The sequence below is a fragment of the Ruditapes philippinarum genome, unplaced genomic scaffold (genome assembly GCF_026571515.1).
Source record: "Ruditapes philippinarum isolate M1 unplaced genomic scaffold, ASM2657151v2 ctg9332_1_1_1_1, whole genome shotgun sequence".
NCBI classification, from domain to species: domain Eukaryota; kingdom Metazoa; phylum Mollusca; class Bivalvia; order Venerida; family Veneridae; genus Ruditapes; species Ruditapes philippinarum.
The window spans coordinates 2,913-18,729 of NW_026862292.1; the positions used below are offsets into that span (position 1 = coordinate 2,913).

General features: G+C 32.4%; 1 protein-coding gene and 1 long non-coding RNA gene across 4 annotated transcripts; both read right to left on the reverse strand.

Moving 5' to 3' along the window:
* Positions 1–331: 331 nt before the first annotated feature.
* Positions 332–15,392, reverse strand: LOC132718577 (retinol dehydrogenase 12-like). Of its 3 annotated transcripts, none has more exons than XM_060702293.1 (7): positions 15,221–15,392; positions 10,879–11,019; positions 9,614–9,805; positions 7,539–7,697; positions 6,689–6,808; positions 4,686–4,902; positions 332–903 (listed from the first exon to the last, which is right to left on the reverse strand). In XM_060702293.1, exons 1-7 carry the CDS (start codon positions 15,309–15,311, stop codon positions 798–800), a joined length of 1,026 nt encoding a protein of 341 aa, XP_060558276.1. In that variant the 5' UTR covers positions 15,312–15,392; the 3' UTR covers positions 332–797. The 3 variants fall into 3 exon arrangements, with proteins under 3 accessions (XP_060558276.1, XP_060558277.1, XP_060558278.1); XM_060702294.1 differs by lacking the exon at positions 4,686–4,902 and adding an exon at positions 4,113–4,314 and having other exon boundaries at positions 350–903; XM_060702295.1 differs by lacking the exon at positions 332–903 and adding an exon at positions 4,119–4,314.
* LOC132718576 (uncharacterized) lies at positions 11,512–13,366 on the reverse strand. The gene is made up of 3 exons (XR_009624107.1): positions 13,186–13,366; positions 12,562–12,757; positions 11,512–12,050 (listed from the first exon to the last, which is right to left on the reverse strand). It is a non-coding gene; the product is annotated as an uncharacterized LOC132718576 (long non-coding RNA).
* Positions 15,393–15,817: the final 425 nt, after the last annotated feature.

Below are 15,817 nucleotides of genomic sequence, written 5' to 3' on the forward strand. Positions count from 1 at the left end.
CATGACGCGGCTCAAATAGTTTTTTTAACCACACAAAATATGAATGGAATTATCATTCTGGACACAACTTATCACAATTTAAGGGAAAATTTCAAAACATTTACTGACCGAATAGAGAACAGTGCAGACCACATTGAATGGTGCAGATGTTCAAGCTGATCTTGGTCTGCACTGTTCACATGGTTGCCATGGATTGCCACAAGTAGAATCAGGGTCAAAATCATTTTTCAATACATCATAATAAATGCCATATTCAATGATGTCAAACCCTACAGACAGACAGACAGTTAGGAAAAAGACTTTATGCAGTCTAACAGTTTAATATCAAGTACACAAGTCGGGTAAAAAATAAACAAAAATTAAATACTGATATAAATGTATACCAAAAAAAACAACAGCAAAATATCATATATGCATCTAAAAAAATGCTACAAACAAAACTTAACAATGACTTGTGAAGTAAATTATCAAGTTTTCGATAGAAAAAAAGTTCATCAATATGTATAGTCAAAAGTTAAATAAATAGTATAAAATAGTCATGTTCCTAGGCACTTCAAAACAAAACTGTTTACCCACATACGAGTCTTCGTTGCAAATACCTAAATCATTACTTTTGTATAACTTACTGGTATCTGTATTATGATAAGCTTGTGTCACAATCAAGATAGACCAGGCTCTATAGTGATAGATATTTTAGTAATTTCAAAATAGACAGTTCAAATATCAAGGCAGGGTAGATCTATTACACATCTTTAACAAGGTAGATGTTATATAGGTGTTATTGTTGTAATTTCATATTATGATTTTTGTGTAAGTCCGACCATTTCCTCGGAGACTGTCCAAAGTTTAGCTGCAGCTTCATCATCATGTGCTTGTGGTGCTTCTAACTTGACAACACAATCACTGTAAAACATCATACAAAAATGTTATGTTTGTTTAAGTTATGTATCACTTTAATAAGAAGTCATGTTCCACCTTAATATAACAACATTTTAATCATCTACACTTACAAAGATACTGTAAGATTGATGTTGCATGCAAAATTTTAACCAAGAATTGTTCTAAATTCACAATGGGCCACATTTAAGTTACAATTTAGCCTTGGATAGTGACCTACAAAAATGATCCCAAAGACATGTTTTATGTTTCATGTGAAAACCTTCAATAGTTATAAAGAATGATGTTGCACTGAGAATGTTCAAACAAGAGCTGTCATCCAAGTGACAAATGCCCCCAAAAAAGGTTTCTTTTATGAAAAGAAAATGAAAACAAGAGCCCGGTTTGAGCCGGGTGATGCTCCCCGAATAGGTTTTGGACACAGGAAAGTACACCTCTTGTAGTTTCAGAGTTATGTCCCTGGAAAAAGTTCAAAGTGCAATAATTCCAAAATTAGGCAAGGCAGAGTTACTGTTCTTTGCACTGCACTTCTGATCAATGTGATCTATCAACCTACAAAGTTTCTTGATGATATCTCTTATGATTTGCGAGTTATGTCCCGGACAACTTCAAAAAAGTAAAAATAAACAAAGGGCAATAACTCCAGAATTAGTCAAGGCAGAGTTATGATTCTTTTGCACTGCACATCTACCCATTAAGATATATTTACCTACAAAGTTTCATGTTGATATCTGTTATAGTTTTAGAGTTATGTTCTGGACAAAGTTCAAAGTGTAAAAATTAACAAAGGGCAATTACTCCAAAATTAGGACAAAAAGAGTTATTGTTCTTATGCACTGCACATCTACTCATTGAGATCTATTCACCTACAAAGTTTCATGTTGATATCTCTTATAGTTTTAGAGTTATGCCCCGGACAAGATTTTTCTATAAGGGGAGATAATTCAAAAACCGGGCAAAATAGAGTTATGGTTCTTTGACTCTGCACTCCCCCTCAATGCCCTCTACCACTGTATGAAGTTTCAACAAATTATCTCCAAGGGTTTTCAAGTTATGCTCCGGACAAGACAACGGAAGTTCTCACAGGACAGTAATTATGTGGCTACTCTATTGTTCTCTCTATTGTTCTTTTTAGCCACACAAAAGAAAATAGCCACATAAAAGCATTACGGAATGAATGACATCAAAGAGAAAGAACAGTTACCTATTGTCCCTCTAGCCACATAATTACTCTCCTGTGAGTGCGGACGGACAGACGGACAAGGTGCCGACTATATGCTCCCCCGAAATTTTCAAACTTCAAAATATAAGTGTGACCTTGACCTTTGAAGAAGGAATGTGGTTCCTGGACATGACAGAATGTTGTTATGAGAAAGACATTTGTGCCAAGTTATTTCAAAATCTCTCAATGTTTGACGAAGTTACAGTCCGGACACAAATGAAGTGAGGATGCACAGACGGACGGACAGTGCGGTTTTAACATGCCTCCCTTCGGGGGCATAAAAAAGCCATAATTAAGTCAAAATGTCAGAATTATGGGACATGGAAATTTACCTCCAGTTATGATTCTAGAGACATGTGCTAAGTTTCAATTGAAAACCATTAACATTTTTTAAGATGGATGTTATATGCAAAACATTGATAAAGATTATTTTCTAATAGAATTCAATCAAAATTCATGCTAGAAGTACAGGCCTTGTACATTGTAGTATAGTGACCTCCAACTAAGATCCTGAAGTGATGTTGCATGCAAAATTTGAGCAAGAATTTTAAACTACAACTCCGCGAGTCGCCTTGTGAACAATATAGCTGTCACTTTGGCATTTTCTTCTGAAACACTGCTTTTACAATGTACATGTACCTTTAACTTTAGTTGCATTATTTGAACTGATTGTAACAATGTTCCATGAGGATTAATAAAACTGTTATATTATCAAATATAAAAATACCATGGGAAAGTTTTACACTGACAGATCTAATGGAGTACTCTGTGATGGATTCTTAAGCACTGCACTTCAGGTCAATGGAAAAAGCTAACATACTTAATTTGGAGTCAATAAAACTTAAAGTGACCAAGTTATGCTCTGGATAAGCCTATTAAGTAACGAAATTAACAAAGGGCAATAATTCAAAAATTATTAAGTGCAGAGTACAACTTCTTGTGCACTGCTCTTCTTGATGAGATCTTTCATCCTATGAAAGTTCAAGTCAATAGCAAGTGTAGGAGAATTGGCCCAGACAAAAATAAAGTTTTATAATTAACAAAGGGCAATTACTCTAAAATCATGAAGTACAGAGTACCAATTCTTGTGCACTGCACTTCTTCTAAATGAGATCTATCATCCTATGAAGTTTCAAGTCCATAGCTTTTATACTTTAGGAGAAATGGCCCAGCCAAAAATAAAGTATCAAAATTAACAAAGGACAATAACGCAATAAATTTAGAAGTGCAGAGTAATGATTCTTGCATACTGCACTTCGGGTCATTATAAGAAGCATGCATACCAAGTTTGGAGTCAATCCAACTTAAAGTGACTGACTTATGCTCTGGACAAGATGAAGGGGACAAGGACAACAACGCCTACAACAACAAAAGTTACCCCTGTATGTCGCCTTTTCAAGGCCACACAAAGAGTCAAATTCTGTCAAAATCCATGCAAGAGTTATGACCCTTGGATAGTGAACTCCTATTATGCTCTCAAAGTAAATAAAGTTACACTGTTGCCAACACCCGTGTGGGTATGATAGCCAAACTATTCTTTAAATAGTCAAGCTAAAAATTACTAAGAAATATCCAAAGTAGCTTGAACTTACAGCCTTTTGACCCTTCTTGAACATACTTGGTAAACAAACTACTTAACAGTGCTACCTTTCAATGTCAAACATCTCAACCTTATGGTTTCTGACAACAAAATTTTAACAAAGATTTTAGGCTGTGCAAGTTTTGTAAAAATAATGATCTCTGGGACCAGTCCAGACCAATTTTAACACCAGTGGCATAATCTAAACATTGCTTGTGATGAACCATGAAGAGTTGTTCTTTACATTGAACACTGATGATGCATAATGGACACTAGGCACTCACAAAAGCTCACCATGAGCACTGAGTGCTCAAAAAGGACTCTCCAATATGCAGCATGTAAATCATTGATTAAATCTGCCCAAGGACTAAACATTCTTTCATCAATTAGTCTGTATGTGCACTAGATCTTTACCTGAAATATTTTCCAGACACATCAGTGAGATCTTTAGAAACAGCACAGTGAATTGTAGTTTGTGCACCTTGTATTGGAGTTTTGAAGACAAATAAAATCACAGGGACAAATAAAATTCTACGCCACAATGTTGTGTCCCTATAACGACCAAGTTCAGTTTTGATTACACCTGGGTGGAGAGAATTGGCAGTAACACCCGTCCCTACAAGATGAAAACAACATCTCAACTTTCATGTAAAACATGCAACTCACACATCTACTAGTATACTGTGAAAACATTTTTTTGAAGAGTATTGACTATTCTTGTTTTTCATAATGTCAACTTTTTTATCTTTTTCATAGGACCTACTTACTATCTATCAATGTTGGTTTAACAGAATGATTCCCCATCCCCTACAAGTGAATACCTTCCAATCAAAATATTTCCACAGTATGCTATATTCATAATGATAAGTACAATGAACATCATTTCCAATGCATTCCCAACCAGGCATTTTTCTATGTCTGGTGTCAAAATATAAGAATGCATTAGAATAATGTTTACTGCCTCTTCTGAACATAATTAAACTATACCTGAAGTATTTTCCTGATGCATTATCAAGGTCAGGGCTAACAGCACAATATATAGTGGTCTGAGCCCCCTGGACAGCTGACTTAATGAAATGTTTGACTAGACCATGATAAATTAAATTGAGAAATATTCTCAAGGGTAAAATCTGAAGGTCTTTGAATCTGACAAGCTCTGTATCCACAGCACCAGGGTGTAAGGAATATGTTGTCACTTCAGTTCCTGTAAAATGCCCAAAATGTAAGACAGCAAATAAAGCCTAAATGACATTACCAAGAACTGTATTTTATCCAATGCTGTCTGCTATTTTTAATGTAACATAACCATGGCATATGTTTTTTAAAGTTGAGTTTATACAGAGTTTTACTTTAGTTTGATTGTGTAAGAACCTAGAAGCTTTGAGACACTCTCTCAAATCCATTCCTGGAACCAACTAAGCAATGAGTGTAAAGTTTCTTGCTCAAGAAAAAACAACAGCTTGCCCCTGACTTGGTTTGAACCAACATGACTAGCTGTCCCATGTGCTATCCACTCTCACCATGACACTACATATCTGTATTTCCATTTGTACACCATAGACAGAAACTGTATCTATAATTATTATTATCATGGTTTTCTCATGTTCAAAATATGTTTTGTCTTGAGCTGCTATAATACTATATGTATAAGGATACACATTGTATACATGTTAAAGCAGCATGCCTTCAGATGAGCTGAAGTACAGTAGAACTTCGGTAAGTCGAAGTTGAAGGGACTTGCGTAAAAACTTCGACACAACAGGACTTCGACTCATGTACTGCTCTCAATTCCATGACAAAATTTCCACCCGGGACTAGTCTATAACAAAACTTATTTCATGTTTTTTTTCCATCATTAATCTGATATTCACATTTTACAATGATAAATATAGCATGTTAAATAAGGTTTTTCACGGCTAATTATTTGGACTACCCGTTGACGTATACAATAGAGTTACAAAAGGCGTAACAATACGAAAGGGCGATAACTTAACCAACTTATAGTATATATTTCGCGTGTTATTCTCACGCGACACCGGGTCAAGGATGTAATCAAATGAAAGTAAGTTCTTACTGTTTACTTTCAAATACCACTACGGCAATTAAAATAGTAACGATTAAAGCATTTTATCACACATTTTATTGCAAACAAAGGCTGTTTGAACACACGCTGTGTAATTAACACCTGTCACACAAGTTGATTGGAAATCGTCTTCGCAGCCAGATAAGGTGTGAAAAATGTCTCGAGATCGACGGTGTCAAAATAATCGAACAACTTCTACTTATTTGTGGTAAATTGCACTAGATTTACTTAACACGGACCACGAAAAAACTTCGACACATCGAAAAATTTGACACAAAAAATCTCGACTCATAAATAGGTTTTTATAAGGAATATATAGGGATAAAAGTCGGGACTTTAAATTTTCTTCGACACATCGAGAAAATCGACTAATCGAAGTTCGACTCATAGAAGTTCTACTGTATTTCAATAAAATTAAATTGAGAAAAAATGTACTAAGATTTTTGGACAAATAAAAAATTCAAGATTCAACAAATAATTTGTTTAATTTGCGATTATGATTAATCAATCAGTATTTATAAATATATTTCTACTGTGTGACTTAGGCAGTTAATGCTATTTTTGCACATTTTTACCTCTGGTAATTTATGTGGGTTGTAATTGTCATTGATAATGCCTAAATTGCTTCCTTTTGGTTACTACACAACATTATACTTTTAAATATATTTTCAAAATTTCCATGAAAATTAGTATGAATTTAGAGGCTTCCAGCTATAAAGCCAAATATATCAAATCAGGGCTCATCCGGAAGGGCGATTCAGGCGAAAACTTCGCCGTGTATATTTCCATTTCGCTCTCCCAATTGATCAAAGAGAAGTCAACATCGCCGATAAAATCTAAATGCGAGTCAATCTAAGGCTTCAAGGCCCTAACTTGTGTGCACTATAACATAATAATTTAAAGTTACCTTGTAAACGTTTACTCAGTTCCCTGGTAAAGAGAACATTGGCTAATTTACTCTGAGAATATGCTTTAGCTGGTGAATATGACTTCTCCGAATTTAAATCATCGAAGTTAATTGTTCCTCCTGAAAAATATTCCAATGTACACATGTACCTTTCATCTGTACATACATGTATATTTACTTTCCCTAAATATTCTAGTATTTTTTTTAAAAAAATTATGGAGTCAAAGCAATGTTTAATCTGATAATAAAGGTCTGTTATTGAACTTTTTGTAGCATCATAAAGTTAATGTAATTCTACTTCTAAAAAACAGCAATATTTATAACATGAGCTGTCAGAGTTTTTTGTTCTTTTATATAAACTGGCTTTATTGTGAAAATATAAGATTTGGGAATATGAAGTCAACATGCAATATGTACACATCTTGAGATCTATAATTTCAATCTTTTAAAGTGACATTATGCCCATCCAAGGTTATACATTGTATAATGAGTGAACATGTGAATATATAAATAAGTTTTCATTTTGCATTAATTCCTTTTGGTTTAATAATTGACTTCGCAAAAATAATAAATAACGCACAAATTCTAAGGAATTTTCTGTAAATATCCATTTGAATTTGCGTGTAAAGTTCAGTTTATAAAACGAATGGGACAGTCTTTTTATATTTAAGGCAGATTTATAATTTTATACTAAACATTTTCAAATATCACATGTTGGTCAAACACCATTTTAACAGTCAATCATTTGAAATATAAAGTCAATTCAGCTCAACTTGACTATGAAAATATGAGCATAATGTCACTTTAATAAAATATTTAAATTTACATGTAAAACATTATAAATACCTACTTTCATGTGCCAGGGAAGAGACATTTATAATTCTACTAGGTGCTGATTTCTTCAGTAAATCCAGTAATAGGTTTGTAAATAAAAAATGTCCTAGATGGTTTGTTCCAAATTGCATCTCAAAGCCATCTTTTGTCTTCCAATAAGGTGTCCACATTACACCTGAAGTTGTTAAAAGTAAAGTTCAATCATAATATCAGCATAAATGTGAACACAAAGTAGTAGATACTAGATAGAAAGCAAAGTTTATAAGGAAACTGTCAATTATCATCATTAGGAGTTTTCAATACAATTTATCAATATTGTACAGTTAATGGATGTGTATGCTGACCTGTAGGAGTTTTCAATACAATATTTTCAATATTGTACAGTCAATGAATGTGTATGCTGACCTGTAGGAGTTTTCAATACAATATTGTCAATCTCGTACAGCCAATGAATGTGTATGCTGACCTGTAGGAGTTTTCAATACAATATTGTCAATATCGTACAGCCAATGGATGTGTATGCTGACCTGTAGGAGTTTTCAATACAATATAGTCAATATTGTACAGCCAATGAATGTGTATGCTGACCTGTAGGAGTTTTCAATACAATATTGTCAATATCGTACAGCCAATGGATGTGTATGCTGACCTGTAGGAGTTTTCAATACAATATAGTCAATATTGTACAGCCAATGGATGTGTATGCTGACCTGTAGGAGTTTTCAATACAATATAGTCAATATTGTACAGTCAATGAATGTGTATGCTGACCTGTAGGAGTTTTCAATACAATATTGTCAATATCGTACAGCCAATGGATGTGTATGCTGACCTGTAGGAGTTTTCAATACAATATAGTCAATATTGTACAGCCAATGGATGTGTATGCTGATCTGTAGGAGTTTTCAATACAATATAGTCAATATTGTACAGTCAATGGATGTGTGCACTGAATTTTTAATGGTTGCACAGACAAGTCATTATCAACAATGGCGTTAAGATGTTACAGTTTGATTGTTTAGAATTTTCAGTCAATTCAATGTCACAGATAGATTAACACTGTTTAAAGGCACATTATGTCTAAGAAATGCCTTTATTCTTTCATTTTTCAAGAACCTTTTATTGGTGATCCTGCTATAATTTCCAAAATGTTACTGAATGGCCAATAACCTTAACTGTACCTTTTTGGAAACTAGTACAGTAATAGTGGTTTATTATTTTGTATGAAGTCAAAGTACTACTTTGATTACATGTTGATACTTTTATGACAAAAGATATCACATTCAGTGGTAATAAGCGTCTAACATGCTCTAAAACCATTATTCAAGGTTATTAAGTTAATGTTTCCCCTTTCTAAAGGAGAAAATTATTTGTTTCTGTAAGACAATCACATTCTTAATTTTGCCCCTAAGTTGATACAGGAAGACTGCATGGAGACCTCAAATGTTTGTAGTTAAATTTCTTTAACTACAAACATGCCTGTGAGTAGAGCAAGCAACCTTTTGCATACTAGTATGATAGTGTAACATTTATTTTATCAAAGAAATCATTCATCACATACATGTGCCGCTTTTGCGACTGTGTGAAGATGGTATAACATGACCGTGCATAAATTTTTGATGTTTGCTTTATACAAGCATGCAGTTTTAGGACACTAATGATAGCAATATGGGCATGTCACTGAAAAAATAATTCTTTTTACTGTTCTTATTTTGGGTATGAGATATAAATACTTTAAATAGAATAGTGTGGATTCATTACTTAATTTACTGAACACGTTTAATAAAATAATATTATGCTCACTGGAGGCTCGTATAGTATAATTTTATTCAACGAGTTCAATAAATTCTGTATTGAACCTAAACTCATTTAATATCCTCTATGTCCTAAAATTAGCAGATCTGTTTAAATGGCAAGAAAAAAATCACTAAGTTCTATGACCCCAGATCTATAAAACATTAATTTTTATCACCTTAAAATATTGTAAACTTGTAATCACATGCTAGTATCAATGTAAACTCATTTATTCCTCCAAAAGAAATTATCAGAATCATTTTTATCAACTGATCACCACATTTTTTGCTATCATACCTGCATTATTAATGAGAACATCAAGCCGTGCCTCCTTTTTAATAACATCATCGGCACACTGACGGACAGATTTTAATGAACATAGGTCTAGAATATACACAACAACATCTTTATTGCCTGTTGATTTTCGGATATCTTCTGCTGCTCTTTCGGCTTTAGTTATGTCACGACATGCAAGTAAAACTCGTGCACCTGAAAATACATTTTAACCAGAATTATTCTTTAGAAGAAATGTTAAGAATCATGCGAGTGTAAATGTTTGAGTGCTTGCACATTTAACAAGTGCATTTTAATAAAGATTGACTGCATTTCTGCTGAAATTCTAATTCATTTATAATACATGCATCCTCTGATTACCACAGTTGATTTACATGTAACATAACATGTTTGTTTGTTTGTTTCATTTTACGCCTTTTCCCAACAGTATTTCAGTCATATAGGCCAGTAGTTATCTAACCATTGTTCCTGGAGAGTAACATAACATGTAATCAACCATGAGATTGCATCAATATACAGCAACAGGTACGTAAAATATCAACCAATGCAATTGTGTTTAGCTAAATTTGTATTCTTCCACAGCAAAGGTAAACAACTATCAGAAACAAAATAGCAGCGGCCACGGTATAAACCTGTTTCATGTGTCTTCCCACTATAAAGGCAAAACTATCCCCAAACTAAATTATTCCACAACCAGAGATCACACTAGTAATATTTTTACTAGAATTAACGTTTCACCAAGTTGTATAGAATGAGCGTTTTGATGGGTTTTAATCGCCTTAAGAAATTGTGAGGCAACAAATGAAAAGCTGTCTTTGACACACCTCTTAATGACTGGTTATCAGCAAAGAATCCCACGGCTGACAAATGTTAATGGTTCGGCTGTGGATATCCGACGATGTAATACATGCTATTATTTTCCATTCTGATATTGTTCAGCTAGAGTGATATTATATTCGATAATTTACTATGTCTGTAATTCACTGTTATATTCCAGTAATCTACATGTACAATATAACTATCATTATAACACATGTAGGTGCAAATAAAAAAGAGCAGTCAAGCATATCTGGATTGATTACTGAATTAATAATCTACTAAATCTACAAGAAAAGAATTATCATACTGTGGCTTAGAGATCTGTATGTACATTACATCATGTAATGTTTTAGCTACTGAATCTTTGTTTCTGTTAAATAATACAGCTGTAAAATGACCTAAATGTCTTATTTTATTTTCTGTATCACTAAGAGTGAGTAAATATGTACCTCTGCTAGCTAGATCTTTAGCAGTTTCCTTGCCTATACCTGTATTAGCACCTGTTATAAGCACTGTTTTACCATTCATGAGTGCTTTACTCCTGCATACACCACCAGCCATGTATCTTTTCAAAGCAATTAATCCACATGCTGAAATAAGTCATAATGAAAAATATATATAAATATAATGTTAGTAATCTACATGAATAGAAAGTACAGTCATAAAATTAGCTTTTAGTGATTTCAACTTTATCTTTTTTTAAAAATTTAAGACATGTCAGTACTGCCCAAACAAAAAAAAGATAGGGATGAATCAGTATAATAAATGATAAACAAATTTACCATTTATTCCCAATTTATTATAGATGGAAATGACATGCAAATGAGCCAATGCATTATGAATAAATTGTTAATAAATCAGTGAAATGAATTGGTAATGAATTGGGTCCATTTACCAACTTATTATAAATTGTTAATAAATCAGGTTAACAAATGGGTAATGAATTTGGTCCTTTTCTTGACTTAGTCAATGAATTATCAACAAATCAGGTCAATCAATTGGCAATAAATTAGGTTCGCTGACCAACTGATTCATTCATGAATTGCAAATAAATTGTTAATGAATCACTAATAAATTGTATTTTTTCTTCTTCCATAAACCGAAATTCAATGTATTAATGAATCATTAACAAATCAGGCTTGCCTGCTTATATTCATCTAATGGATTTTGAATAAATGCAGGTTCCAATGATGGTGTCAATTCCGGAGAAAAATATGAAAATAATAATAATAATAACATATCTTGATAAATTTTATTTATTTTTCTTTTATTTTTTACAAACAAAAGCTGACTAGATTAATCAAGAACATACAACAAGATTAAAATTTGTGAACAAATCTATGCCACCACATCATAACATTGAAAACTGCATAGATCATTTCATAAATATCCCTGCAAATAAAACAGGTAATGTCAGGTAAACAAGTAAAGGGTAATAATTCTGGAAATATTCGTGCTTGCTGTTAGGAATATATTTCTAGTTTTAGAAACTAGGGCTTTATGTCAGTCTGAAAACATCTTTGCCTTCCTTTTCAGTAGTGTCTGTCTGGAGCTACACCTTTTTTTATTCCTATAATCATTAAATGTTGAATTTCTATACTGAGGCAATGAATGGCATACTCTGAAATAGAAAAGAAAATTCTCATAAAAAGTATCATATTTATAAATAAAATATCAAAATTTAAACTTAGACTTCTGACATATCACTCTGAAAAAAGTATAATATATTTTTGTTCTATTTGCAATACAATCTGAATTTGAATTTCAACTCGAGCCAAATACACTAAAGGACTCAACCACTTTGGACTGTACATGTTCTATTGAATAAAAACCAGCAGTATATTTCACAAAGTCTGATGATAGATAAATATTTGTTGATAAAACAAACGGGTGAATGTTCGATTTCATTTTCAACAGAGGAATGAACAAATATTTTGTAGCAAGTCCAGATTTTTACCATTTGCTTCAATTAAATTTAAAACGAAATTGAAAGGCTATGACATTGAATTACTATATGTACATGAACAAAATTCAGATTGAGAAGTATTATTTTTTATCATTTACTTAATATTTAAAAAGCACATTGTCTGTCATTTTTAAAATTATTAATATATATGTAGCCCTATACTTACGCTTCAAAGACTCATATAAGTAATTTCCTTGGAATGCCCTCGTTCTATAACTAAAAGCAAACTCTTCACGATCAAAGAAGCCGTCCATCTGCATTTTATTATCTCCCGTTCATCTGCTTTTTACCATCTCATCAGAGTTGCTGATTTTTACGTTCTGTCCTTTCTTTGCTGCTCTTTTCAGTTTTCTGCGAGATAACTAAATAAAAGAAAAATAGTCTTCTGAAGTCACTTAAAATAAAAAAGAACATCATTTTTCAACGCATTCAAATGTGCAGATGAGCTCAGTGTGAAACAATGCAGATTTATGTTTTTAAAATAGGCTGTACATAGATATCCTCATAAACAATGCATGTACATGCGTGCATATTTTAAAACTTGTATCTTGTATCATAAATATTTTTCTATCCAAATCAAATGAATAAAAAAATGTTTAATTTAGGGTGATGCCATTAGGGTGGGACGAATCGTCACTTAAATGGGGCGAGTTGTTATGGGCCGAATCGATCGTTATCCTAATCTGCACATTACTCCAGTAAATTTTATTTTTTGTCAACTTACATATGATATAGATCTAGAAGGTTTTTAAAAACGCTATGTAGAACGAAAAGAAAATTTTGAACTTACCGTCTATCAGTAGTCTAGATGCCTTGATATTGTTTTTATCCATATTTTTGTGTAACACCACAAGTTTTCATCTTCCAAAATAACCGCCTTTTTCCTATGCATAGAATTAATGCAAACGAAATGTTATTCCTAGCTACTATAGTATTGTATAAAGTTCCTAATTTTGCAGCTGCAATGACAAAATCTGTTGTAAGTTAGTTTGTTTCTGACATTAGTTATATCCAAAAGAAAGAAAACTGTTTGTATGGTAAGATATCTTTTTTCTGAAATGGCAAAAAAATTTCGTTTCCTATTAATCTTGTTCTGTTGTCGGCTGATAGGGGGCGCTCGGTATGCTGCAGTTCCCTACAAGATCTTATCGTTTAATCGCGCGGCTGGGAGCCATGCTGTCCAAAACAATAAACTAACAACAGATGTTAAGTCCGAGAGAATTAAGTCGCTTTTTTACGACATTTTACCTTTTTACGCATATACGTTAATCTATTCGACAGTATTTTTACTGATAATGATAGATCTAATCATAAAAAGCCGTGGGTATGGATCAGATTGCGTATTAACAATAAGAAAGACAAAAACTGATCTTGATCACTCAAAAATAAAATCTACATTCAAATTAGTTAGACATATTTAACAGTAAACGAGATTGTATAATTGACTTTTTTTTTATGTTTTGCGCTGAGCATGGAATTAATAATATGGTGATGCTTAAACTAAGAGACTTGAAAAACCCATATATATTTTCCAGTGACTGATTAAAAACAAGTACGGTAATGAGTAAAGGGAAATTAAAAAAAAAATATTTGTATAGTTGAGAGGGGTTTAGTTGTTATGAACAGTAAAACAAAAGGACCTACATCAATGAAAATTTCTGTTATAATTAAGCAAATTATGAACATCTGAAGTACAATGAATATGTTATGAATAAATCCTGGAAAATCTCTGATTTTAATGAATCATGAACAACTTGTGATCGAATATCTCAGAACTTTAAAGTGTAATGAATTTGTAATAAATGGTATTAAATGCAGTCGGGAAAAGTTCTATTTCCAATAAATCATGAATAAATTGTATACATTCCAGTTCAAGTGTAATGAATTTGCAATAAATTGTATTGAATATATCTCATGTTTTTAATCAATGGTTAATAAATCTGTCTTTTGTAATGAATCTATAATAAATGGGGTCTTTTCTTTCCAGTAAAAGCACAATTTATTTATGATTCATTTAATGAATCATGAACAAATTGTATTAACAAATCAGGAAAACATGATTTATTCCAGTTTTATTCACAATTTTGATATAATTTGTTGATGTATTTTTTTGTTTGGGTGGTGCCCAATGCCCATCTTCCTATTGTTAGTGCTTGTGTCAAACTAGTTTATGCTTCAAGTAGTTCAAGAAATATAGACTTATAAGAAGTACAAAATTGCTGTCTAAAACCGGAATTTGTATTCTGCACTTTATCATAATTTATATAATATACAATTTATATCTGAATACTGCCAACCTCTCTTACAGGCAAGAATTGTGCATGTTGGTAAATGTTAATAAGTGGTGTGACAGAAACTTAAAACCTGAAAATGAACATAATCAGGATAGTGTGAAACTTTGTAGGAAGTTATGTGCCTAAATGGACACCATACTTAACATTTCAAAATTTACCATGGTATCATTGTGCTGTACCATGGAGTTCAGGTCCAAAACATGGCTGATTGGCATAGATATTTCTTATTCAAATCTTTGACTTATTACTCTGCTATTACTCATCAGACACATGCACCATCATTTGATATGTTAATCATTATCAAACGTATCTGTTTTGTCAATGATAAAGGGTGAAAATAATTTATTAGAAAAATTAAGTCAACAATTGTAAGATTTTAACAATCCTTTAGTTTATTCTTAATGACCGTATCATGATAGTTATGTAAACTGGTGAGAAAGACATTTAAAGTTAAATTGTATAACTTTATTATCCGGTTTCTGCTCCTGTCCGAAATCTATACCAGTCAAGAAAAAATGCAAAATTTTAAACCTGTAGTAACTGTACATGCTATAGCAATCTTGTGGTCTTGAACAAATTCTTTTGCAGATGTCGAAACATCAGACAAATTTTTGAACGGCATTGTGTTAAATCTTTTTAAACTTTATTTAAATCAGTGTCATTTCATTTCACTTTTGGAACCTTGATAATAGCCGTATTGACACACCGGTATGCCTAGCTAAATTCTGGTTTTAATACCGTATTCGTACGTCATATGGCATGCCCAATGTTTTGTAAACATTCCACAATATTATTGCATAAAAACGAAAACGTTAGAGTTTAAAAACGAGAAGGAGGAGAAGCAGTTTAACCCTGATATATGTGAAGTATATTCAGAATAACAAGAAAAAGAAACCTTGTAAATGTTCCTTAAACCCTCCATAATGTAACTTACATGCATGTAATGTCTTCAACCCAAGAAGCTAAATACTTAGGGGTCAAGACTTTTCATGGACCAAACATGTAAACAACATGATATCAAAAGCAAATAACTCCCTTAGATTCATTAGAAGAAATGTTTAAACCCAAATAAAAAGAAACTGCATGAATATTAGACACATATACACTGTATATGCCAGACCTCAGGTT

What these genes read in the sequence shown, in the direction of transcription:
- LOC132718577 (XM_060702293.1), bottom strand. Translation starts at nt 15,311, where the DNA reads ATGCCGTTCAAAAATTTGTCTGATGTTTCGACATCTGCAAAAGAATTT. An exon ending in CTCTTCCCTGGCACATGAAA is followed by an intron (nt 6,809 to 7,538) that starts GTAGGTATTTAT and finishes AATATTTTTCAG; the next exon opens with GAGGAACAATTAACTTCGAT. An exon ending in GCATCAGGAAAATACTTCAG is followed by an intron (nt 904 to 4,685) that starts GTATAGTTTAAT and finishes GATGTTTTACAG; the next exon opens with TGATTGTGTTGTCAAGTTAG.